This window comes from Neofelis nebulosa, chromosome 6, assembly GCF_028018385.1.
Source record: "Neofelis nebulosa isolate mNeoNeb1 chromosome 6, mNeoNeb1.pri, whole genome shotgun sequence".
In the NCBI taxonomy this organism is placed as follows: domain Eukaryota; kingdom Metazoa; phylum Chordata; class Mammalia; order Carnivora; family Felidae; genus Neofelis; species Neofelis nebulosa.
Genome location: NC_080787.1, coordinates 143,009,251 through 143,035,927, shown reverse-complemented (window position 1 = coordinate 143,035,927; position 26,677 = coordinate 143,009,251). Strand labels below are relative to the sequence as shown.

At 35.6% G+C, this 26,677-nt stretch overlaps 1 protein-coding gene across 11 annotated transcripts in view; it reads right to left on the bottom strand.

Annotated features, from left to right (window-relative positions):
• The window catches only part of SCAF8 (SR-related CTD associated factor 8), a 225,003-nt gene that overhangs the window by 155,772 nt on the left and 42,554 nt on the right, over positions 1-26,677 (bottom strand). For all 11 annotated transcript variants that reach the window (XR_009263417.1, XR_009263418.1, XR_009263419.1 and 8 more), the window contains 9 exons: positions 20,430-20,591; positions 19,260-19,413; positions 18,058-18,188; positions 15,089-15,265; positions 13,926-14,005; positions 12,054-12,171; positions 4,996-5,127; positions 4,612-4,724; positions 2,728-2,921 (listed from right to left, as the gene is read on the bottom strand). Coding sequence is in view for 5 of the 11 variants with exons in the window: in XM_058735751.1 (XP_058591734.1) it covers positions 2,728-2,921; positions 4,612-4,724; positions 4,996-5,127; positions 12,054-12,171; positions 13,926-14,005; positions 15,089-15,265; positions 18,058-18,188; positions 19,260-19,413; positions 20,430-20,591 (1,261 nt within the window). In the remaining 6 variants the exon portion in view is untranslated. The remainder of the gene's footprint in view (positions 1-2,727; positions 2,922-4,611; positions 4,725-4,995; positions 5,128-12,053; positions 12,172-13,925; positions 14,006-15,088; positions 15,266-18,057; positions 18,189-19,259; positions 19,414-20,429; positions 20,592-26,677) is intronic.

Genomic DNA, 26,677 nt, shown 5'->3' with positions numbered 1-26,677 from the left:
TTTCCTGAAGACACTTACTTGTAAAACGTTAACTACAGCTGATGTGTTTGTGGAGTTTCAATAAATTTAGATTAAACCAATGTCATTTTTAAACATGAAGTTTCCAGCTTTTTGATGCTTTTTTAATCTATTACAGGGCAGGCCTACAGCAGGTTTTACTCTATAGCTAATTTCAGTGCCGCCCTAAGAGATGACCATTGCAAGATCTCTACTGAACGAAGGTTTTCCACCAGGTCTCTTTATTACAGTTTATTCGAACTCAAATGTTCTCCAGACCAGTGTCAGCTTTAGGAATCGTTCCGCTAACAGACTCCCTGGTAGCATTTTTTCCCTCACATACTCTCACCCTATACACACATAATATTCAACAAAAGTCTCCAGGAGCAATATGTTAGTTTTATTCTATTTCTGTAACAAAATATCACAAGCTTAGTAGCTTAAAACACAAAAATGCATTCTCTTACAGTTCTGGCAGTCTAAAATGTGTCAACAAGCCTGCATTCTTTCTGAAGACTCTAGGGAAGAATTTGCTAGCTTCTACAAGCTGTCTGCATTCCTTGGCTCAATGACTCCAACTTCCATCGTCAAAGCCAACAGTTGAGCATTTACCTATCTTCATCTTTCTCCTTCCCTCTTCACATCACCTTTTCTGACTCTCTTATTTCCTTCCTAAAAGGACCCCTGGACTACACAGAAGGGTCCTTCTGGATAACCCGAGTTAATCTTCTTACCCCAAGATCCTGATTAATCAGATCTGCAAAGTCCCTTTTACCACGTGGATCTGGATCCAGATGTGAGTATCTTTGGAGGACCATTATTCAGCCTACCACAAACCCTTAGGAAATTTCTGGACCTCTTTCACTGAAGAGTTCCCACCTCTTCATTATTCTGTCTACCACATCACAGCTGCTTTAACTTAATCTCCCTGACATATTTTCCATGTTTCCTCTGTTTCAAGGTAGTCTCTCTACAAATTTTTCCCACAGACTTTTTTTTTTTTTTAAATCCAAAAAGCAATAATCAATCTCCCTCATCCCAGGAGGAGAGGACATAGATTCCTAGAACATTACTGCTTGTTGATGTTTCATATCCACTGAACTAGTCACAAATACGCTTGTGTTCTGAGAATCAATGGTAGGGAAATCCTATCTTAAGTGTTTAAAATGTGCTGGGCCACATGAAATTGAGATTGCTTCAGGGTAAAGAGAGTTTTCAGGTAAAAAAATGAGGGACATATTTTTCACTGTATTTTCTTTCCTTTTTTTTTTTTTTTTTTTTTTTTTAATGTTGATTTTTGAGAGACAGAGAAAGAGAGAGAGCAGGGGAGGGGCAGAGAGAGGGAGACACAGAATCCGAAGCAGGCTCTAGGCTCTGAGCTGTCAACCCGACGCGGGGCTCGAACTGTCAAACTGTGAGATCATGACCTGAGCTGGAGTCGGACCCTTAACCGACTGAGCCACCCAGGTGCCCCTACTTTTCACTGTATTTTCTTATGTACTTTCTGAATCTTCTTACTGTGTTTTACCCATAAAAAAACAAACAAACAAACAAACAAACAAACAAAAAAAACCCCCACCATAACAGAAAATAAACTCCATGGTCACTAACTATGTAAATGGTAGCAGCTGTAATATGACAGGTAAAGTGAGGAACTAAATGAAAGAGACTGAATGTAAAAGCCCTATCCTAAAACTGGTGATTCTGAATGTCCTAACAGTAATCACAGGAGGAGGCACAACAGAGATTTTGTGGTCACACCTTTGATGGTATTTCTTTATCAGACAGCACTAAAATGTTTGAATTTGGTTTCTCACCCTGAAGTGACAAACAGAAACTTTTAGAGTTAGGAATATCGACATGATTAAATTAATACCTCACTTTTTGTAATCACGTAAGATTCTGGCAAGATCAGCTTGCTCAAACTGCCAGAACTTAATAAGATGGATGCTGCCTTTAATTATAAGCCTAGATTTCCAGGATGCTCCAGGATAAGTTATACCAATTATTTACCTCACGGCAAAGAATTTATTTGGAAACCTCGAGAAATCAGACAACCAGATCAGTGTTCAGCTGATTCTCTGATGTTAAGAGAATGATAATTTATTCCATTTCATGTACTTTGCCCCTCTGCAGTCTGTTTGTTCACCTTAGAAATCATAACTCACTAGGAATCTTCAGGAAGAATCTGGCACTAATTACTACTCACATGCCCACCAAGTGAACTCTCCCGCAAACTCTCACAATCACCAAATTTGTTATAATTATACATTACAGATTAATACATAAAGGAGGGAAAGTTTGTACAATGGGAATCTCTCCCTCAGAGCTGATCCAGTAAGTTTATAATTAGCATTAAAATTTACATGATTCTTTCAATAATTACTCCCCAGACCTGGTGGTCATACTTGGTTACAACACTATGAATAGAAATCACAGTGTCCAAGTAATAGACAGTAGGCTGAATCCACTTTATATATCATTAAAGTTCTAAATTTTCTAACTTGCGTTAAAAAAAAAAAAAAAGAATTCTCAGTGATATGTTTCAGTAGAACCTGCTCTTCCTTTTCTTTCCTACTCTCTCATGTTACAAAAACCAAGGATAAAATTATTCATTTACCAAACGACTTTCTGGTTTCTTAAGAAGTCTAAAAATACAGTTAACTTTACCAGTTGATTATTTTCTTAATATTTGTTGAAACCAAAGCTTTGTAAAAGCATGTCACTTACCACTTAATGTTTTAGATCTAATTGGAGGTAATCCCTTCTTCTGTCGTTCTTTCTCCCTTTCTCTTGCTCTCCTTTCACTTGAGTATGAACGTGATGATTTCCTCTTTCTTTCTCTTGAGCGTGAGCGTGATCGCTTTCTGTGTTTACGCTTTCGAGAACCAGATCGCGACCGAGACCTTCGTTTCCTTGGCGATCTACCAAAAAAAAATCTTATTTTACTTCTAATGACAGTATTATTCTTCTATCAAATTTCTCACTTCTAGGTAAGAACAAAATACACACACACACAAGGATGTCTTATATTTAGCTACCTCTTAAAAAATGTTTAAGTATAGTGAAGTAAACAGGCATTTTCTCAAATCTATGTACTGCTCAGGCCCACACTAGTAATAGATGTTTGTTTGCAATGATTCTTACTGAGACCGGGAAGAAAAGAATGAGACTCCACTAAGGGCCTTACTTTCCTTAGTCTCTTCCAACTCATTTTTCAAACAAAAGTTAAGAATAGGGATAAAAATCTGAAGAAATAAAAAGATTCCTTAGGTGAGTAAGATGTTACACTTTTAAAATAAGAGAAGAGAGAATGTTTCCAACAGATCATTAGCTATTCAAGAATTCTGCTTTTAAGTTTTTAACTTCTCAAATTTCAAGGGGCTTGACTTTAGAATATAAGGTGATACTGAAACACTGTTTCTTTTTTTCCTATCAACCATAGCCACTGCACTGCTTCAAAATGCTTAATAAGGAGATATTATTAAGACAAAGTGTCTGCTAAGATTTCAGCTCTAACACTGTCATTGCTTTAGCAAGATTATTCAATGACTGAGATGGGTCTAGAGAAGGGTGAACTGACAGGTTCTCGTTTATAAGAGGTAAATACAAATAACTTCTTGAAACATATAAGAAATGACTGAAGGGGCGCCTGGGTGGCTCAGTCGGTTAAGCGGCCGACTTCGGCTCAGGTCATGATCTCACGGTCCGTGAGTTCGAGCCCCACGTCGGGCTCTGTGCTGACAGCTCAGAGCCTGGAGCCTGTTTCGGATTCTGTGTCTCCCTCTCTCTCTGACCCTCCCCCGTTCATGCTCTGTCTCTCTCTGTCTCCAAAATAAATAAACGTTAAAAAAATATATATTTAAAAAAAAAAAAAAAAAAGAACTGACTGAAAAAGTTGTCAAAGATACTGCCCCTCTTCCAGCATATACTGTTCAGATTCCCAGGGGTATTAATGTGCAAAAAATAGGGTATATTATATTGGAAACTAATGACTTTAAGTTTTAAGACAATATGTAGTAAAAACAATGTACATGTACATGAGAATTAACAGGTTAAGGAATCTTCAACTCAAATCTGAATAAGCATGTACATTAATGAGTCTCAGCTATGTTGAAAAGCCCACAAAAGAAACTCACAAAGAAAAATTATATATTTTACAATTTGATACTATGTTTAATGTTTACAAAGATAATTCTTATAGCTTTATTTTTATGATCATTTTTGGTATTATTATAAGATGAAACAAAATATAAGGATTATAATGGAATTTCTAATACTGTTCCTCTATAGTTTGATTTAACAGTTTTCAGAGGCAATAATATCCTAAGCTGGGTGTCATCATAATATTACTAACTAAAATCAGGTATAATCCAAAATCCCATTCTTATGATATGGCTGCAATTAATGTATATTATTCAAATAAATGGCAACAGATATATCTGATTAAAAAGAGAAAAAAGTATTTTTCTGTTTTTGATATTCTAATTACTTCTTTCTGAGAGAATATAAGATGTCACTCTAAGAAATACATTTCCTTTAATATTGATACAAGGAAACAGAGCCAACTTTTAAAAGTTCACACACAGCTATTCTTAAGTATTATTGTAGAACCTTGAACGAGATCGTGAATGTGTTCTTGATCTTGAGCGAACAGCCACTTTTTTTGCTTCTTGTTCGAAGATCTCCTCTTCCACTCCATCTTGCCCTTCATCTATATCCATGTCCTTGAAAGTCAAAAGAAGGGCAAACAAAATGCCTGATTGAAATTTCAGTATATATTGACAATTCTGCCTTACAAAATATTCACCATAGTAGCATCAATGCCTAATAGTAAAATGGTTAGTGTGGAGCTTAAGTGTGAGGAAGTAATACTTAGGACAGTACCATTATTTTACATAAAAGTATTTTACGTACAATAAAAATTATTACATTTTATAATATTTTTCTCTAATTAATTAAAAAAATTTTTGATCCAGAGAAATGTTTACTTTTTACCTGTTGCTGAATATCTATAGAATCATCCAAATTTGCTTCAGGTTCGAGGAAATGCTGTTGACTGCTCCCTTGTGATGGTGATGCTGAATGTTCTGATCCAAATGTTCCTTCCTGACTATCCTGAGGGGTTGCCTATTGAGAATGGATACAAACACACAAACATTAGGAAAGTACACATATTATTACAAAAGAATTTAGACATGCAAATATCACAATTAAAGTTTTAAAAAGGAGCCCAACACATATAGAAATCCCATGTTAATCAACCTAAAATTACAGTTTTGTAGAAATCCAAGTTTACTTAAGAGCATGGGACATCTCCATAAATGAGTGAAAAGAATATATTAGAATGGAATGGTAAGAGCAAGTAGGTCTTCAAATTTTTAAACTGTGGAAAAATATAAACATTATACTTTCAAAAATAAAGGGATTATGTCATGAATGATATATAATGCCACTAAGTTAAATGAATCCAGAATTTCAATGGCAATTAGCATTTTTATAAAATGCTATAAATTAAAATGCTGTAATACTTTTAATATTAAAATATTGTATATTAAGGAACAAAGTCATATATTACATGTATAAAGGCAAAGCAAAGCTCAAATACCATTATCAAACTAACTGATCTTGTAAAACAGTTCCTAACTTGGGCCTTCCTCAACCTCCATCTCTAGAAATTTGCAAAATAATATTAAGAATTACTCTGATATATAAAACATTTCCGAAACTAATAAAAGTTAGGCAATGAAGACTAATTAAAGGAACACTTTAATTTGAACACTTCTTACCCCTTTTTTTTGCTGGGACTAGATTTACAGCAACATGATATAGCGACACTGCTTATGTGATATTTATTAGTATGAACCTGATTCAGCAATTACATATACTATGCTGTTAACCAAATATGAGGAAACTAATTATGAAAACGTCTCCCTACATAAACTTTCCTAAAACATCTTCACAGGTGTTGAAGATCAGTAAAAACAGTTCCTGGCAGTACACAAGCTGGGAGTTACTGTAATAATTAACAGAGAAGAGCAACTCAAAAAGTCTGTTCCCTTGCTATAGACTCTGTGATTGTGAACAAGTTACTTGAATTGTGAACTTCAGTCCCATCTATAAGAGGAATACCAGCATAGTGACTACGTTATAAATTCCAAAGTTGCTCAGAGACTAGATCTTAACTATTCCTACCACAAAAAGAAATGATAGTTTTATGACATGACAGAGGTGTCAGCTAATTGGGATACATAAATCTATCAAATCATGATGTTGTAGACCTTAAACTTACATAGTTATATGTCAATTATATCTTAATAATATTTTTTATGTTTATTTATTTTTGAGAGAAAGAGAGACAGAGCATGAACAGGGGAGGAGCAGAGAGAGAGGGAGACACAGAATCCAAAGCAGGCTCCAGGCTGAGCTGTGAGCACAGAGCCTGATGCAGGGCTTAAACCCACGAAACGCGAGATCTTGACCTGAGCTGAAGTCAGATGCTTAACTAAGTGAGCCAACCAGGCACACCCTGAGTAACGTTTAAAAAAAAAAAAAAGAAAATCTTACTCTAATGACATTTAATCTGAAAGAAAAAAAAAAAAAAACATAAAAATTAAGAGCCAAAAAGAGCATTTAAAGAACCGTTCCAAGTCTCTTATTTTATGAAGGAACCGGTTCTATATGGATAACTAACATTTTCAAGATTGAGAAATAAAGCTGAAGTTGGAATTAGAAGACTTCTGTGAAACACCTACCACATACCACAGTACTGGCCAAAATGTCAGTAAGCAAGCATATTCTTCCAGAACAAATCAAACAAAAACCTTTTAAGCACAGTCCTGGCTTAGGTCTTTACAACAGTATACTAACAATAGAATTTTTCACACAGCAAGGAATAATCAATTCCATCCTGAGTCTTCTATTTGGTCCTGATTCAGTACGCATATTTTCTTCACATCAGATTTTTCTTACTTCTCCATTTATCTTAAGCTTTGTATCCACCCACCCTTGTTTTTCACCCCATTTTTCTATTTAATGCTTAATTCTTGGTATAACCACCAAGATCCACCACAACTAATTTTAGTTTTTGAGTTGCTTTTTTTAGTTTTACCCATTTGGAAAGACTGTGATTTCATGACCTTTATTCTTTCTTAAAGGTCTTGTGAAGAATGAAGAGAAAATTTACATTAAAAATTCAACTAAAATTCATCCTATTATCTTGCAATTAGCAGCATTAAGTCCACTAGATCCTTTTTTATATCTAAGATATATTTTGGGATCTTAGAGGTCTTATATTCCTATATATATTGAAACATTTTGCTATTTCATCATCCTAAGAATTATTCTATTATAATTCATCAATTGTTCCCAATTATTTCAAGAAAGACTAAAATAGGGGCACCTAGGTGGCTCAGTCAGTTAAGTATCTGACTCTTGATTTCGGCTCAACTCATGATCTCACGGTCATGAGATCGACCATGCAGGGCATGGATCCTGCTGAAGATTCTCTCTGCCCTTCGTCCACTCGTGCTCTCTCTCGCTCTTTCTCTCTCAAAAAAAAAAAAAAAAAAAAAAAGACTAAAATAATACACAAAAGCAAAAGCAAATTAACTGTCAAGAAGGGTAATTGAACAGTGCAATAAAATCATCATCATCCAGTTTTACTGCGTTACTAAAAATACTGTATATTTCAAGGTATAAATAAAAACGGAGACACTATCTCTGTAGTCTGCTTTTAAGCTCTCCTTGGAACACGGTTGAATATTTAGATTTTTCCATTTCTGTACATAATGGCAAAGAGAAGAAAAGTGATAGAGGAACATAGTTCATAATTATTACACAAAATAAAGATGAATACAAAGAAAGAGCAGCATTCTAGATTCCAATGATGATGGTGAAATTTAATATCTAAGTGAAATATGAGACTATGAGTTTTCAGACGACCACATCCTAAATGTACTTCTCAAACTCCAAAACTAATGGCAGAAAAATGTGTCTCTAAGAACAAAACTAGGGTCTTTTCATCTACTTAGTCACATAACTAGAAGAACTTTATCTTGCACCATTGTGCAACAAGCACCTGGACTGTTCTATTTTGCTAAAAGAACGTGTGACACTTTTTTAGGTGTATTTATCTTGAGAGAGACAGAGCAGGGGAGGGGTGAAGAGAGAGAGAGGGAGGGAGAGACAGAATTCCAAGCAGGCTCCTTGATGTCAGTGCAGAACCTGAAGTGGGGCTCAATCCCACAAACCTAAGATCATGACCTCAGCAGAAATCAAGAGTAGGATGCTTAACCTAGTCACCCAGGTGCCCCAAGAACATGGGACATTTGAATTTAATTGGTGGCATTTCAATTACATATATTAAAATTGCTCATCAAGTTTTCTTCCCTATCTCTTTTAGCCTCACTTCTGTAAATTATCTGTAAAATGATGCCAAGTATATTTAAAAAGGATCCACTGGACCCAGGTGGCAAATGACTGTTTTTCTGATATACTGGTATACATCTGTAGTATACGTCCTGGTATACATCTCTACTTGCTTCAATGATGTCCTCATGTAAAGCATCAATACTAAAAAAATAGAAGAGGATTAATGGCAGCCAGTAGAGACTTCTTTCAAGGTTGGATTAACACTCATTAAATGTCACATTTTGAGGGATGCCTGGATGGCTCCATGGGTTAAGCGTCCAACTGCTGATTTCGACTCAAGTTATGATCTCATGGTTTGTGGAATCGAGCCCTGTGTTGATCAGCTGTCAGTGTGGAGCGTGCTTGGGATTCTCTCCTTTCTGCCTGTCCCTCCCCTCACTTTTGCAGACACTCTCTCTCTAGATAAACATTAAAAATAAATAAAAATAAAAACTTAAGTGTCACATTTTAATCAGTTATAGATCCCCATTCCTCCACTTTTTTCTGTATAAGTGACAGGAAAGACTTCATCAAAGGCTTTACTGAAATCCCCATATGCTATGCTATAATCCTACAACCTCAGGACCATGAAATGCAATTTATGTGAGCCAAGACATCAACTCAAGGCTCTTAATACTATCACCCATCTTAGGTTTCATCATGTTCAATTTACTTTGTCCATATATTCTATATAAAATATTACTGAATCAAAGTAAGTTACATAATGACAGCTCTTCATTAAGTTGTTGAATCTTCCATAATTGTTTTATTCCTAACATTCTTCTAAAAGCCCTTTTTGTCAGTCATACTATTTTCATTGTCAGCATTTCATTTTGAGCTATAGCTGTCCTGACATCTTTTGAATATCCTGATAAAACAATTACCAATATCATGATCTACAACTTACTCAAGACAACAGCAATCATTCCCCTTCTGACATGACTATCACTCCCTTCACAATTCGGTCACTCCCTGGAAGGGCTCTGTTTCAGTGGTTTTCTCTTGTTAGGGACACGAGATCTCAACCTGCATGCAGGTGTGGTCAGGGCTGCAATGAATGGGGTGGCACCAGCAATCCTACTCTTTTCTCTGAGACATAAAAACTTTTAGGCCGCCAGAATGAGCTCACTGGTGAACAAAATACTTCCTTTTTCTGCACATGTCACCCTATCTTAAACACACTAAGGCAACTGGTTTGCCAATTACACACTTTATTAAATTGAATGGTTACTCTGTTGATACACTTTCTGATTCTAAATTTGCCATAGGTTTTGAACATTATCCACCTGATATATTAGAAAAGTTGCTTTTATTCCACTACTCCCTTTCTTTAACACTCATTTTTGAACAACAGAAGCTTTTAAGAACATCTACTTCTTTCAAAAGGATCTTATTACTGGGATGCCTGGGTGGCTCAGTTGGTTGAGTGTTGGACTTCGGGCTCAGGTCATGTTCTTGCGGTTTGTGAGTTCGAGCCCTGCATCAGGCTCTGTACTGACAGCTCAGAGCCTGGAGACTGCTTTGGATTCTGTGTCTCCCTCTCTCTGCCCCTCCCCTGTTCACGCTCTCTCCCCCCAAAATAAACAAACATTAAAAAAAAAAATGTAAAAAAAGGATATTACTGTATCCTTTAAATCTGTGGAGGAAAACAAATAAATAAAATTGTGGAGATAATGTATAGGATAATTAAGAGACCAGAGTTCTGTTTTTCTTTAGTTGGTGAGATTCTTCAGACAGAATAGCCCTCTCTCAAGTTTCTAGTAATTTTCACTTCAATAATTTGGGTGCTAATTTTAAAAGTACTACCTTCATTTTACTGCTTCTGTTAAACCTCCTAAAATGAAACTAGATCTAAGACAATCAAAACTGTCACATTTATAGCTGGACAAATCTGTTGTTTGGATAAACTTTTCCTTCACTATTATCCCGTCTCTTTGACAGCTCTGTGATTTTTTATTATATCACTGACAACCTGTTTTTTTCCATTGATTTACAACTTGTGCTTTTCTTTAAACAACATCCAAATGTTCTGCATTGTACTCTACCTTTAAGTCTCTGAATGCTCAGGGAGACCTATCTGCCTGACATAAAATACTGCAGAATTCCATTCTCATAACTCCAGGTGTAAGTTCCAACCTAGCAAATACCATTAATGTCCATTTTATGTTTACTGTTTGCATGAAAAAGACAAGTTCAGATCCCAGCAGTGTCTCAAATGTTTGCCATACCTTTAATCTAAAATAACTCTTCCCTTTGGGGCACCTGGTGGTTTAGTCAGTTAAGCATCCAACTTCGGCTCAGGTCATGATCTCACAGTTCACGGGTTCGAGCCCTGCGTTGAGCACTGTGCTGACACCTCAGAGCCTGGAGCCTGCTTCAGATTCTGTGTCTTCCTCTCTCTGCCCCTGCCCTGCTCGTGCTTAGTCTCCCTCTCAAAAATATATAAACATTAAAAAAAAATTTTGTTTTAAGGAACTCTTTTGTCTTCATTTCTACTGTCCTTCACTTGCACCTCTACCATCACAGGAACTAGAATTCTTCCCTGTGTTCATACAGATGTATGTGCTCCATTAGAGAAGAGAATACTTGAGGCCAGATGCTTTTTTGTTCATCTCATATATATCATTTGTCTAACAATGTATCACTCGTATTTTAAAAATGTTTATACTATTATTTTAGTGCCAAAAAGTTTTAATTTTTTTTTAATGTTTGTTTATTTCTGAGACAGAGACAGAGCATGAGTGGGGGAGGGGCAGAGAGAGAGGGAGGCACAGAATCTGAAGCAGGCTCCAGGCTCCAAGCTGTCAGCACAGAGCGCGACGCTGGGCTCAAACTCACAAACCGTGAGATCATGACCTGAGCCGAAGCTGGTCACTCAACCGACTGAGCTACCCAGGCGCCCCCAAAACATTTAGATACTAGGAAAAAGTGTGATTGGGTGGCGGGGGGGAGGGATTTGAAAACAGTCTTATTTAAACAGTTTATATCTGTATTTCTCATATAGAGCAAAAATAGGCTTTGTAATGGATTAACCCTGCCTTTGCCACTTTATCAATTCTAAGATACGATTCTTCTTCATATATTATCCCTGTAATTTATAGGATTCTTGTAACTCCATGGGATGTTGTACTTTTGAAGTGATTAAAAATTCTTAGCCATACATACAATAATGATGCATCTTAGGACTAATGATATATGATATTAGATGTATATTTTTGCAATGGATGTTTCATTTCACTAAGGTACAACTTTCTGTAATGTACAATGGGCATCAAAAATCTATCTCACAGCATTAAATGTTATCATGCCTCACAAACCTCCTGCCACACGATAATAGCCTAATTAAAAATAGCAATCTATTTTGCCATCATCACCATCAACAGAAGCAAAATCATCATGACCTTGTTTGGGAATTGAGCGGAGAGGAAAGCATGTGAAATTTCAAGTTGTAATACGAGAACACCACCTCGAGTGTACCGAGCACATGCATATATCCAGAACACATTCTGGTAACAAAAAATATAAAGGTTCTGAAAAGGCTGATCTTGTAATAAAGTTGAAGAAAAACCACCATCCTTGAGAAACAACATTTTACAGAATACAGGCAGCAATAACTCTAAAGACCACAAGATGGAGTTATAAACCTTTTGAGGCTGTTGCTGTTCCAGGAGCTGCTGTCTGAGATGTTCAAGGTTTTGCTGCTGTAGTTGTTCTGCTATCTGATGAAAAATTGAATTGTTCACAGATTCTGAAACATGAGAACTAGAAGAAAAAAATAAATGGAAATACATTTTAAAAGCCAGTAAAGATAATATGAAAATAAGTGAATATTCAACTCCCCCAATGCCAATTAAATGAAACATACTCTACTATAATGTTTACTTTTGAAATATTAAGAGAAAATGGAATACCTCAGAACATTAATATGTTAAAATAGAAAGATCCTCTCCAATAGTCTTTCAATAGATGGATAACATGTTAAAGATACTCTTATGGAAGATCTGTTATTATGGTCTCAAGCTATTAAATGCATATAAATTAGTATTTTTTTACATTAGAGCATTTTAAGAAAATCTCAATGAAAACACATAAAAACAGTTAAAAGTATTTAAACATTGTCACTTTAACTCCTTCTCTAACTATAAGATAGCGGGAGAAATGGTCTATCAATCAGTACATGTGAAATCTACAATTGTAATTGACCATAAACTTTATAAAACTAATCTGCTTTCTTTAGAAAAGCATTCAAATTATTAGGTATGTTAACAGAAACAGTATTTAGGTAAGAGGAAATAATAATTTAACTATACTCTGGGAAATTCACACCTGGAATACACCTGGAATTCTGGGTGCCACAAGGTAAGACATGAACAAAAAAGAGGGCATCCCAAAAGGGGCAATCAGGATGGTGAGAAGTCTTGAAACAGTTGAAAAAATTGTACTTCATCTGGAGCAAATAAACCTAAGGGGAAGAATGATACCTAACTTCAAATATTGAAAGGCTATGTCTCAAAAGATAATGGAGCAAATTTGTTTCCTTGCTTCAGAATGCCAAACGGATCAGTGTGTGTTAAGTAAATCATACAAGACTCAGTAACAAGAAATTATTTAACTTCTCATCATATAAGGCATGAAAATAAAACATTACAAAACACCTTATCAGAACCATTAAAGGAGATTCTTACATTGTTCAGGACACTGATCTAACATGATCTTAAATATTTCTCCTCTAACTTTATAATTCACAATCTAAAACATTAGTTTTTAATTTTTCAAGTAGAATATCTTTACCAAAAGGATATATTTGTATTTTTATGTATATAAATGTTTTTTAAAAATGTTATCCCAATATATAAAATTAATAACCTCTGCTCAAAACAAGATTCCCAGAGGTGTTCTCCCCATTCATCACCCCTCCTCCAAACCCCCAACTTCTACACCCCCACTCTCCAACATCCTCTTCCCCACTGGTCTTTTCTCAAACCCACAAGAACCTAGGGCTGCACAGAACTGTTTGAGAAAAATAAAAAACACTAATCTAAATAAAAATATACAATCCATATCTTTAAAAAAAAAAAAATGAAGTCCCTACAGTCCTAAACCTTACTCCTGCTTAGTCAGAAACACTCCCAGAATCTGGCAGACTTCCTAGAAGTAGTCATTGACATTAGAAGCAAGCTTCTTTCCTATTATTTAAAATATTCTTACAACTGAATTAAATAACATAAAGCCTAATACAGACAGAAAATATCACAACTAGATTTATCAACATCTATCAATTTCCCTGTAAAGAATTTTGATACATCCCAAATATCTGCAAAGATCTGAGAGTCCAAATAATAGAGGGAGGCAACAAGACAACAACCCCACCATCTTTCTGTAGTGTGAGTGCTCAACAACCTGAAATTATATCCCAACTTATTCACAGTACACTTGGTGGTTCAGGAGGCAATGTCCCATCCAATGTTTATCGCAGTAATGGGAAAAGTTTATAGTTATAAAGAAAGAATTCTTACAGTTGAGAAGCTGAAATTTCCTTTTTGGGTTCTTCACTATGCTCAGAATCTTCCCCAAAATCAAACCTATCCATCAACTTCTAAGTGGCGGGGAGGCAGGGGGAGGAAAAAAAAAGAGAAAGACAAATTAAAAAGTGCTTCACATGAAAATATGTTACTAATGCTATTCTGAATGTCAATAACATCCCATTAATTTACCTGTACCATTTAACACAAAAATGTTTTATATAATCTTATGTTATGCTATAACAAAGCATTTAACTGAGTGGATCTTTATTTTAAAGTACTCTGACATACACTGCCTTATGTAATAAAACAAATCACAACACACGGAATAAATACTGATGCTTTATAAAAGACTGGGATTAAAATATTTAAGTGGCTTCCCAATGAGAATAAAGCTTGATTGAAAAACATCTGCAACTATAATCAATGGATTTATTCCTAGTACATTTCTCTTCTTAGGATGCTCTATTATCTTTTACATGACCGATTTAAAGGTTTTTTAATGTGGTTTAGCTATTTATTTTCAGACTAAGGTGCTAGCTAAAAAAGTCTAATAACAAAACAAATCAACATTTGTTTTCCTTAAAAAATACAGCAGCAGAAGCACAAATAATATGGGTAATACTTCCAAGGTATCTTAATAGTCCCATAATTAACAAGACTATTGAGGCTAACACACAATAAATTACACATGAATGATTTTCAACTTTAAAACGACTATTCTTTATAGTCAGGCCTCAATTTATCATAATATTACAGCATATTGACAATTTGTAGAGATGTGCTCCTTTGAATTTCCACATTTTGAACAATTATAATTTTAGCAAGTTAAAATTTTACAACATAGAACATGAAAATTAGTGTATTTGTAACATCCATAAAAGAAATTCAAAAATTCAGAAAATTATCATTTGCCTCAACGGTGAAAAAACAATTTTACCAACTAGTTAACTTCAGTTAAAAGAGAATATTCTAAATGTTTTAAGTGGAGTTCTTTCGGAAGCCTAAACTTTCTGTAAAATTCATAATGTCTTATACAGTCCAATGCGTATTATAATAGTTCTATAATGAAACGTAGTCTACAGACTTAGAATCCACACGATAGCATATACAATTGAACACTTCATACAGAACAGATCTGATAACGTAATCTCTACCTTGTTGAAAGACACCCCCTGTTCTAAGGGGTTCAGGGTGTTGGCCGCTGCAGCTGCCGCCGTCAGCTGGGCCGTGAGAGCTTGCAACTGCACAACCAGCCCAGCATCCAGGGCCTGCAGGATAGAAGGCTGAGGCTTCTGCTGCTGGAGTTGTAAAGTTTGTATCAACTGCTGAAGCTGGAAGGGAAAAAAGGAAAAGTCATTACAAACACATGCTGACTTTTATTTGTAAGAATACCCACCTAAAACTTTCAGTCAATAAAATTCTACATCCTACAGTCTTTGGAAAAATAAAAATTTATATGAACTCAAAACATCAATTAAAAATAAAAAAGATTTTAAAAAAATCCTTAATAGGTCTTCTGTGCTTCTGGGAAGTCTTGAACTTTAAGCCTAATAAAGTGGTCATATCATAACAGGTAAAGAATTCGTCAGACACAGACGGATTTTTTTTTTTTTCATTAAGCTTTTCATTCCTTCTTCAATAAACTCCTTCATCTCTGTAAAAGAACAAGTGACAACTGCTTCTGCTATCTTTCAGATTTCTCATCAGATAACACATCTCCTGAAAGCAGAAAAAGTAAGAAATCTGTCCCCTGGAGCAGTCTCAAAGTAAGGAAATTAAAGGTGAATAGTGCCAACAACTATTGAAAGCAAATCCCTGTTCCTCCTATTCACTCATTCTTTGAAAAAGCAGAAACAACAGTTAAGATCCTGAAGATATTTCATAGTTAGATAAACCCTACGTACATCTTACAAGTAATTAATACTTTCCTAATCAAGATCTAAACCTGGGTTGAATCTGAAAATTATCACTTCAGAATAGAAACAATGAATGTGTACTGTTTAAGTGAAGATCAATTTACAGTGGGAGAAGGTACAAAAGCCTTCCAAGAGGAAAGTAAGTAATTTCAGGCCTATCTAAAAACAGCAACATAAGAAACAATCTAGAGTCATCTGGCTATCAAATAAACAACTACTACAAGCTACTAATGGGAGAGCAAAGAAAGTAATACAAAAATATATGACAGCTGAGTTACTGCTCCAGAACACACAGGACGGAGGGAGGGAGGGGGAAGGAGGATGAAAGGGAGTGAGAGGAGGAAGGGTGGGGCGGGGGCAGGGAGGGGGGGAGGGAAGGGGGTTAATATCATATTTTCTGATTTACACATCTCTTTTGACATCCCCAGTTTTCCACACAGCACTGTTACTGTTTCAGTCAGGTTCAAAGCACCGCAGCACCCTACTTTTCCCTCTACTCAGACTTCATATTCTACCGATTACTGTGTCTTCTTAACTTTCTTTGTACTATTTCTTCTGGAAAAATCACTTCTCCTGCCAAAATTATTTATTTTAATAGGTGTCTTTTAAATGAGAACATTTTCTTTATGAATTATTTTCAAAATATCATTATCACAAAATAAAATAATTTGATAATTTTATCTAATACCCAATTCAGTTTCCCCATTCGTTTTTACACGTTTAAAACTCTAGAATAGTCCCTTTTTTCTCAGACTGTCCTTTTAGAGTCTACTACTCTATTTTCACATATTCATTACTTCCTTTCCTTTATCACTGTTACCAATACTTGCTATCTCTAGGCTTCTTTCCCCCCTCATCCGTTAAAGTACCATTCAGATCAAGTGACTTCAACATAAAAATCTGTGGCAATTCCACACTGCTAAGCCCTTTCTTTTTCAGCCTACCATTTCTGTCTTTTGAAACCCATGTCCCACATTTAGGTCTACCATTTCAGATTTGTCATCGTTAACTTATATACACAGGCCATCTGATCCTCCAGACATCTCAACTCTAAAAGATCTTTTGTGTACCCAGCATTGTTATGCTCTATACACTCACTATTCACTCATTCTACAACAATGTACTGACCATCTGCTACCTAAATACTGGAGATACATGAGTGAACAAAACAACAAAAAACTCCTCGTCCTTCTGTATGTATGTCCTTCATACATTCCAGTGGGAAGAGACAGAGAATGAAAAAAATAAGTAAATTATATAATGTAATACAATATAGATTATATAATGTAATAGAAAAGGGGCGCCTTGGTGGCTCAGTCAGTTAGGCATCCGGCTCTTGATTTCAGTTCAGGTCATGATCTCCCGGTTTGTGGGATCGAGTCCCGTACTGGTCTCTGCACTGACAGTGTGGAGCCTGCCTGGGATTCTTTCTCTCCATGCCCACCCCCTGCTTGCACACATGCTCTCTCTCAAAATAAGTTAAAATAAACTTTAAAAAAAAAAAAAAGAAAGAAGGCAGGCAGGTGATAGGAAAAAGAAGTATGGGGGTGAAAGAATGTGCAGTTTTAAATCACTTTTTAAAAGACTTAGTGAGGTGACATTTAAACAAAAACTTACAGGTGGCTGAAATCTTATGAATATCTGGAAAAAGAGTTTGGGGGATTTTATTGCATAGATCATAATAAATTTGGTTTTTAAAGGACAGGTTAAAAAAAAAAAAAGGAGATGCTAAGAATGAGCTATCTTCAAATCCTACCATGACTAGTTCCATTTCAAAGTCTCATTTCAAATGCCACTCCTCAAAAACACCTTCTCTTGGCTACCCTCCCTAACTCTGACCCCTTCTCCAAAACCTAGTCCCTCTAAAAATTCACTCTTTTCACTTATGTGTCACTATCTAAATAAAGCTTTATACTTAAGAAAGATATCTTTCCCAAGACAGAAGACCTCCCTGTCTTGTCAGCGGAGTAACAATAGCATCTAATAATGCTTGGCAAAAACTAGGTGCTAAATCAATATTTTAGCGTAAAATGCATTTTTTATAGAACAGCACATATAACGATGTTTTACTAAATTTAAAACAAAGGCAAGCTACCGAGTACTAGTGTGATCTCATTTTTACAAAATAAGAGAACACATATTATTTAGGTGGTACATTATGAAAATGAGCTCTAAATCACTGTTCATGTAACAAAAAAAATGCTCACCTGTTGGCCTTGAGGACTTTGTAAGATCTGAGCTACAGCGGCAAGTGTATCTGTATTTGTTATCTGAGATACCCATGGATCGGGCAGACCCTGGACAACATTGGCTGGAGTAACAGGTGTCACAGGCGTTCCTTTTAAAAAAGACATACCCACCCAAACAAATATGTAAAGTAAATAAATAAGACTTGGAAAGGTAGAGAGATTTGCTTTGTCACTTTTATAAAATATATACAAACTTAAATAAATGTTTTTATTTTATTGTATAATTACAGAATTAGGTAGGCTGAAAAAAAAATACCAAAAGGATCCGTCCATACTTGTCCTCATTAACTAAGCTACTACTTTAAAGGAGCTTACAATGCTTAGAAGTCATTAAAAATCTTACTACAGAAGAAGATTCAATGACAGGAGGAAATATTCAAAATATAATTTTAAAAAATATAAAACAGTATGTATAATATAAAGCTATTTTTGTTTAAAATGGATGTATATGAGGACACCTTGGTGGCTCAGTTAAAATGTCCAACTCTTGGTTTCGGCTCAGGTCATGATCTCATAGACCATATTGGGCTCTGTGCTGACAGCACAGAGCCTGCTTGAGATTCTCTCTCTCCCTCTCTCTCTTTGCTCCTCCCCTGGTTGCTCTAAGTAAATAAACTTAAAAAAAAAAACAACAAAAAAAAACAAGGATGTATAGGTGTATAGACACAGACACACACAACAAAAACTAAATATAAACCAAATGTTAATACTTAAATTATTATAAATTTTAAATGTCATTTAAATATACTTCAAAAAACAGGATTTTCAGATTATTATGAAAGTATTCTTGGCTCCATTAAATAATTTTTTCAGGGTTCCTTATAAATAGTAAGTTCCCCTACTAGACTGTGAATATTGAGGTGATTTACATACAAGTTTAAAAGACTACAGGCAGCCTAAACCAGGAAAAAAACCTAAGTGACAAACCAATTTCCCAACATTCATTATATTTGTTACTAGGGATTTAAAACATTTTTAAAAAAGAATTACACACAAATATAAAATCTGAGTTTATTTTTCCTTCAAATTACATTTCCTTTCAGTTATCTAATGCTAGATAAATTCTCCTGCACTGTCAAACAGTTATTTTACGTATGAATAATCACCTGAAAAACAGGAGTAGAATATTCAGAGCACAAATCTCTAAGGAAGGAACATACCTGGGGTGTTGCTCATAGCAGCAGTAGTACTGGCCAAAACAGGTGTGACAACCGGGGGAGGAATCCCTGCGGCCATATCCAGAAGAGGCTGAATAATCTCACTCTTAAACACATTATTTTTCTGCCATAAGTTTAATACTCTCACTATTTTACTCTAGAGGTAAAAAGAAAAATGACATTTTAATTTTTTGCTTTCAGAGCCTTAGCACAGTCATTTCAGAGACTATTTGAGCAGCGGATGGGAAGGACAGATTAAAATACTTCTATAGTCCTTTCCACCTCTGAAATCATGTTTCTTTAATTTTGCATCTGCTTAACACACTTGGAAAAAAAGGTTCATCCGGATAGATATACGAGACAAATGAAAGCTACATTTAGCGAAAGGCAAGAATGGCAACTAGGTTCCACCTTCTATGTGAGGTCTGAGGAGATCGCTGGTTAGGGCTGGCTGGAGACTGCGTTCAGGCTGCTGAGGTGCTCAGGATTCATCTCAGCACCAAAGCTGTATTTACAGGTCATTTTAACTTTATTTTTTAAACAAATAACGAACTTCAGGACAAAGTCCTTATCTTACATGACTTTTTAAAAATTTAATAGTGCAATCAACCTATCAGAAGAGATTACTAAATTTCCAAATCAGCATCCAAAATAAGTAAAATTCTAACATCTTTGGACACACATAAACTTTTTTATTCTCTGTCAGGTTCCAAAGCCTTCTTTTTATGTGGTATGGAATATTTATTCACTCAGACTGGCAGGCAGCAGTGTGGTTTCTGGCACTGGTGAAACTCCACCATAACAAAATAAATGCAGTTATTTTCTATCAACTGCTTGGCAGACCCACGTTTCATAGACACTTAATAGGTGCATATCAGCTCAGGTCAAATATCAAAACACTGAATTAGTTTTGTGTGCAAATAAATAAGCTTTTAGTGTATTTCCAAAAGCTTATTATAGCCAGTTTAACACCAACCAACTGCTTCAATAAGTTAAAAATTAGCAAAATCATAGAAGATTCTAAGAATCTCAGAACATGGATAGTGTAATAACTAAATATTCAAATTCAAAATTACTTAAAGGGTAACAAAATCATAAATTAAGATAATCCAGAGTCTCATTAAGACCAAAAGGTAATGTAATGACTTAAAAAAAAAAAAAAAAAAAGCATACCTTATCATCCCCAGGGCAACGATATAAATTCTGGAAAGTACTAATGATGTTATTACTAAATCTGGGTGCAAACACATCCTTTTCTTGACCAAACTGATGTCGAGATTGTCGTACAATAGAGTCAATAACATAAAGTCCAGGTACCTTGTATTCTGGTTTACACTGATAGAAAAAAGAAGAGTAGGAAGGGAAGGAATAATGAGAAGGAAGGTAACCTTCATTATAAATCCTATACAAGTACAGAAACAATGCTTATGTAGACATAACGAATATTCAGACACTGACTATTCCACACCATCTGTCTCTAGAATAGCATCTTAAACAATCTACTTTGGCTACTCCAGACGCCCAGTTCAACTGCCAATCACCTAAGTTCTGTAATAGTACTGCATAACTAGCTTGGATGACAAATAAAAGAATAAATAAGGCACTGTTACAAGAAAATTTTTTTTCTTTAATGATTTTGAAAAGCCACAAGGAAGGAAGCAGCAAATTTAGGAAAGAGCTCTAGAAAAAAGCATGGCCAACATGTATTAAACTTCATCTGAAATGTGTAACAAAGGGGTTTCTGTACTAAGGAAGGAACAAATAACAAGACAAACTATAACACTGTATATACACCGACCCTAAAGTCTCAAAAGTTTTCTCAACTACCACACCTGTAAGAAAGATAAGAAACTACCATTGTGATTACAAGAATCTATCCTATAAAAATATTTTTAAGCTACTCCACTGATAAATGTTTCTCAACATTCTTATCCACCACCCAAATTGAGGAATATAATATAAGCCTCCTACTTTCTTGCCAGAAGCTTTTCTAGCCTATCTGGTCAAGTGAGCACAATGACGACTCCTTTTACTATTAAGCTTACTGCTCCTGGTTTGTCCCTATACCCAGAAGCATAAGAAAACCTGCTTCTCAAGCATATGTTACTTAACATGGAATCATGGCTGCAAGGTTCAACTTTCGGGTGTAATTAGGTAAGTCACCTAAAGTAACTTCCTGGCAATCATATATGGCACTAAAGTACAATTACATTCTTGAAAAATCCTTGGAAACTCAAGTACCTCAATCCACCCCCAACACACACGCACGCGCACACGCACACACACATTTCTAATGGCATTATCAATGGAGGCAATGAGCGATTCCATTCTGCAAAAAGACAAGATGATGCTTCATTTGTTCCTTCAAATACTCTTTTTAAGTTTATTGATTTTGAGAGAGACAGTGTGAGTAGGGGAGGGGCATGGCTTTGAAGCACACACTGGACCAGATGGACTCAACAGATATATCCAGAACATTTCATCCTAAAGTAGAATACACATTTTTCTTGAGTGCACATGGAACATTCTCCAGAACAGATCACATACTGGGACACAAATCAGCCCTCAACAAGTACAAAAAGATGGGAGATCATACACTGCATATTTTCAGACCACAACGCTATGAAACTCGAAATCAACCACAAGAAAAATTTGGAAACACCATGAATACTTCAAGATTAAAGAACACCATAGTGAAGAATGAATGGTTTAATCAAGAAATTAAACAGGAAATTTTTAATTTTTTTTTCTCTTAACGTTTATTTATTTTTGAGACAGAGAGACAAAGCATAAACTGGGGAGGGTTAGAGAGAGGGAGACACAAAATCTGAAACAGGCTCCAGGATCCGAGCTGTCAGCACAGAGCCCGACGCGGGGCTCGAACTCACGGACTGTGAGATCATGACCTGAGCTGAAGTCGGACGCTCAACCAACTGAGCCACCCGGGTGCCCCAAGGAAATTTAAAAATATACAGAAGCCAATGAAAATGAAAACACAACAGCCCAAAACCTCTGGAAGGCAGCAAAGGCAGTCATAAGAGGCAAGTATATAGCAATCCAGACCTTCCTAAAGAAGAAAGGTCTCAAATACACAACCTAAACCCACACCTAAAAGAGCTGGAAAGAGAACAGCAAATAAAGCCCAAAACCAGCAGAAGAAAGAAAATAATAGATTAGGGCAGAAATCAATGATACTGAAATTAAAATAACAGTAGAACAGATCAATGAAACCAGGAGCTGGTTCTTTGAAAGAATTAACAAAATTGATAAACACCTACCCAGACTTATCAAAAAGAAAAAAGAACCCAAATAAAAACCATGAATGAAAGAAGAGAGATCACAACCAACATCGCAGAAATACAAACAATACGAGAATATTAAGAGCAATTATATGCCAACAAATTGTGTAATCTGGAAGAAACTGACAAATTTCTAGAAACATATAAAACTACCAAAACTGAAACAGGAAGAAATAGAAAATTTGAACATACCCATAACCTGTAAAGAAATTGAATCAGTAATCAAAAGCCTCCCAACAAACAAGAGTCTAGGGCTGGATAGCTTTCCAGGGGAATTCTACCAAACATTTAAAGAAGAGTTAGCACCTATTCTTTTGAAGCTGTCCCAAAAAACAGAAATGGAAGGAAAACTTCCAAACTCATTTTACGAGACCAGCATTACCTTGATTCCAAAACCAGACAAAGACTGCACTAAAATGAAGAACCACAGACCAATATCCCTGATGAACACAGAAGCAAAAATTCTCAATAAGATACAAGCAAACCGAATCCAACAATACATTAAAGAATTACTCACCGCAATCAAGTAGGATTTATTCCTAGGATAGAGGGCTGGTTCAATATGCACAAATCAAACAATGTGATACATCACACTAATCAAAGAAAGAATAAGAACCACGTGATCCTCTCAATAGATGCAGAGAAAGCACTTGACAAAATACAGCAACCTTTCTTGATTAAAACCCTCAAGAAAGTAGGGATAGAAGGAGCATACCTCAAGATCATAAATGGCATATACGAAAGACCTATCGCTAAGAACATCCTCAATGGGGAAAAACTGAGAGTGTTCCTTCCTCCTAAGGTCAGGAACATGACAAGGATGTCCACTCTCACCACTGTTATTCAATATAGTGTTGGAAGTCCTAGCCTTAGCAATCAGAAAACACAAAGAAAAGGTATCCAAATCGACAAGAAGGAAATCAAACTTCTTCTCTTCACAGACGACATGATACTCTATGTGGAAAACACAAAAGACTCTACCAAAAAATTGCTAGAACTGATACATGAATTCAGCAAAGTCTCAGGATATAAAATCAATGTACAGAAATCGGTTGCATTTCTATATACCAATAATGAAGCAGAAAAAAAATCAAGGGGTCGATCCCATTGACAATGACACCAAAAACCATAAAATATCTACGCATAAACCTAACCAAGAGGTAAAAAATCTATACACTGAAAATTATAGAAAAGCTTATGAAAGAAATTGAAGAGGACAACAACAACAACAAAAAGGAAAAAATATTCCATGCTTACAAACTGGAAGAACAAATATTGTTAAAATGTTGATACTACCCAATGCAGTCTACATATTCAATGCAATCTCTATCAAAATAACACCAGCATTCTTCACAGAGCTAGAATAAACAATCCGAAAATTTGTATGGAACCAGGAAAGACCCTGAATAGCCAAAGCAATCCTGAAAAAGAAAACCAAAGCTGGAGGCATCACAATTCTGGACTTCAAGCTGTATTACAAAGCTGTAATCATCAAGACAGTATGGTACTGGCACAAAAACAGACACATAGATCAATGGAACATAATAGAGAACCCAGAAATGGACCCACAAACATATGGCCAACTAATCTTTGACAAAGCAGGAAAGAGTATCCAATGGAAAAAAAGACAGTCTCTTCAGTAAATGGTACTGGGAAAACTGGGCAGCAACATACGGAAGAATGAACCTGGAACACTTTCTTATACCATACACAAAAATAAACTCAAAATGGATGAAAGACCTAAACGTTAAGACGGGAAGCCATCAAAATCCTAGAGGAGAAAACTGGCAACAACAACCTTTTAACACTACCCACAGCAACTTCTTACTTGACATATCTTCAGAGGCAAGGGAAAGTAAAAATGAACTATTGGGACTTCAAGATAAAATGCTTCTACACAGCGAAGGAAACAATCAGCAAAACTAAAAGGCATGTGACCAAATGGAAGAAAATATCTGCAAATGATCTATCAGATAAAGGGTTAGTGCACTAAAGAATACATAATACACGATTCCATTTATGCAAAAGTAAAACACAGGTTAAACAGCATTGTTTAAGAATTAAGACTTATAGAGTAATACTGTAAGGCCAAACAAGGACATGACTAACATAAAATTCAGACTATGTTCACTTAAAGGGATATGATCAAGAAGAGACACTTGGGGACTTTAGTCAAAGCTCTATTTCTTGAACTGAGTGGTAGTTACACAGGTAACTTTAAAAAATTTAGCTTTACATGTTTTCTGCACTTTTCTGTAAACGTGTTAAAATGTCATATTAAAAAAGAAACATTTATATAAACATCCTCAAGTTCTTAAATAAAAAACAATAGGCAAAACATTAACAAGGACTGATAAGCTCGAGATACATTTGAAATGTACATATAAGGTGTATGGGAAAAAGAATGGATCTAAAATATCCTGGGGCAAAGGAATTTTAGTAACAAGTACACAAGGAAAGTGAGAATCTAAAAATTTGTTTTCAAACACTCTCTGGCCAACTGCCCAAATCTTTGTGTAACCCACACCTGAGGCCAGAGGCCAGAGTAAACTTTCAAGTAGTATTTCTAGCCTATGGAATACCATCATATATTATTGATTTATCTTTTCATTTATTACTATCTCTCATTAATCTATAAATCCTTCACAGCTAAAACCTAGACTCACAGGTAACATATTATCAAACTATTGCCAGACTTCTCCTTTCCTTGCACTGTCTATGGTGGGTGAAGGGACAGTACAGAGAAGCTAATATGTGGTGTTCTGGAGTTGGAGGATACCCAAAATTACAAGTTTAATATCATTAATTCATACTTCAAATTTTTCTTAGATCTCTCATTTGACTATATACATCGACAAATGGACCTTCTCATAAATTTGTTAAAATAGTACTTCTGACTATAAGCAATACTCTAATTCAGTGGTTTTACAAACTGGGTTCCATAGAACAAAGTATCTATGCAATGGCCTCAAGGGCTATGGGGCAGAAAACAAAACTAGTGAAGTGGGCTTCTGGTTCCCTACCACAACCACTACTGCTACATTTTTACTTAAGTTTTATCTGTCTCCCACCCCCAATACTAAACTTCAAGTAAGAATAGGAAGGAGGGGCACCTGGGGTGGCTCAGTTGGTTAAGCAACCGACTTCAGCTCAGATCTCACAGTTCATGGGTTTGAGCCCCATGTGAGGCTCTGTGCAGACAGCTCAGAGCCTGGAGCCTGCTTCAGATTCTGTGTCTCCCTCTATCTCTCTGCCCCTCCCCGTCTCACGCTCTCTCGCTCTCACTCTCTCTCTCACTCAAAAATAAACATTAAAAAAATTTATTTTAAATGAACAGGATGAAAAAAAGTTTTCCTCTAGTATTAAAAAATTATATGCAATCTGGAACCTCATCAAAACTAAAAAATCTTTGTTCTGTTCTGCAAAACACCTGCGTGTTAAGAGAATGAAAAGACAAGTTACCAACTAGGAAAAAATTATTTACAAACCATAATACTGACAAAGGACTTACATCTAGAATATTAAGAACTCTGAAAACCCAATGGTAAAAAAACATCCAATTAGAAAATGGGCAAAAGACACGAAAAGATATTTCACTGAAAATGCCAAGTAATAAGCATGTGAAAGTATGTTCAATGTCATCAGCCACTAGCTAAATGCAAATGAAACCACAATGAGACACTACTATACACTTATCAGAATAGCTAAAATAAAAAAAAATTGTGGTAACACCAAATGACGGCAAGAATGTGGAAACTGGATGGATCATACATTGTTGGTGGGACTATAAAATGGTACAGCCATTCTAGAAAACAGAAGCAATTTCTTATAAAATGAAACATGCACTTACTTTCCCAGAGAAATGAAAACTTACATTCACACAAAAATCCATAGACAAATGTTCCTAGCAGTTTTATTAATAACAGCCCCCCCCAAATGGAAACGACTCACATGATGGGGTAGACACACTGGGGTACATGCATAGTACCATGGAATGTTACTCAAAATGAAAAGAAGGGGGAAAAAAATGAAAAAGAAGGAACCATTAGACATAAGCTCTATTTGGATGGATCTTAATAAAATTATAATGAGCAAAACAAGCCAATTTCAAAGGGTACATTT